This window comes from Meleagris gallopavo, chromosome 2 (assembly GCF_000146605.3).
Source record: "Meleagris gallopavo isolate NT-WF06-2002-E0010 breed Aviagen turkey brand Nicholas breeding stock chromosome 2, Turkey_5.1, whole genome shotgun sequence".
Lineage (NCBI taxonomy): Eukaryota > Metazoa > Chordata > Aves > Galliformes > Phasianidae > Meleagris > Meleagris gallopavo.
In genome coordinates, this window is record NC_015012.2 from 83,803,443 (window position 1) to 83,804,426 (window position 984).

Here is a 984-nt window from a genome sequence, read left to right on the forward strand (position 1 = left end):
ATGACCTCTCCGCGATGCAGGGCGGCAGTGCCGCCTCCCATGACGGCACGGCGGCGTGGCCGTGGGGCTCAGCTCACCGCAGTGTGTGCGGCTGGCGGGGGGCTGCTATCTCCCGTTCGTGTGATACAGTGACAGAGACGTTGCCAGGCTACGAGAGGGGTTTGTTCTGTTTCTCTCCTTGAGATTCTTGTCTACGGACTCTGAATTTTCTGGCAAGGCTGCAAATAGAAGGGAATCGGGCTGAATTGAATAAAATCGCTGCCCTCGCCCAGTGGTTAAAAAAAAGCACAGGAAAGACACTGAATCGGCCGGCAGCAAAGAGCAGACCATGGAGATCACACGGCATGGTGCGTGCAGGGACCAAGGAACAGCCTCTGCTGATGTTCAAGGTGACCCCAGCCCAGGCAGAGCCGCGCGGGATACCGCAGGAATTACAGCGTTTGGGCGTGCGGGCGCTGTTATCAACGCCCTCCCCCTTCCGCTCCCTCAGACACACCCAGCACATCAGCACAGCCTCGTTCGGGGTACGGGACACAAACTGCTGCGGCTCCGGCCAACCCGAACCGACCGCACGTGGGATCTGGAACCGAGCTGCTGTGTCAGCATGGCGGCGGCGCCCCGCGCCTGCCAGGCTCGGGTCCCAAAAGCACGCGGTGACACCGGCTCCCGTCTCGTGAGCCCTTTTGTGCTCCCGGCAGACGACACGCCTTCTCTTTGAGGACTGCGCTGCGCAGGGACGCAGCGGTTCCCCCGCAGCATCGCTGCTGACACAAAGCCCGTCGCTATTCCCACTCCTAACGGGAGCCGCGACCCCACCCTCATTCCGCGGCACGGCGCCGAACGGCGCTCGAGCACAGCGCGGCTCTCTGCGGAAGGCTCTGGGCAAACGCCCGCTAGAAGCGGCGACGGCTTCGGAGCCGCGGCACCGCCCGCAAAGGGCACAGCGGTCGTCGGACGGAGCCCGCGGCCTCCTCAGCTCGGGCC

General features: G+C 64.2%; 1 protein-coding gene across 2 annotated transcripts in view; it reads right to left on the bottom strand.

The window, feature by feature from the left end:
- Nucleotides 1-984, bottom strand: part of LOC100543126 (SWI/SNF-related matrix-associated actin-dependent regulator of chromatin subfamily D member 3) — an 87,556-nt gene that overhangs the window by 61,966 nt on the left and 24,606 nt on the right. Inside the window, exon 1 of one of the 2 annotated variants that reach the window (XM_019613191.2) lies at nt 269-965. The exons of the other annotated variant lie outside the window; for it this stretch is intronic. Within the exon in view, the coding sequence (XP_019468736.1) occupies nt 269-505 (237 nt within the window). The 5' untranslated portion in view covers nt 506-965. Of the gene's footprint in view, nt 1-268; nt 966-984 lie in introns of those variants that run through there. 2 annotated transcript variants of the gene reach the window in all.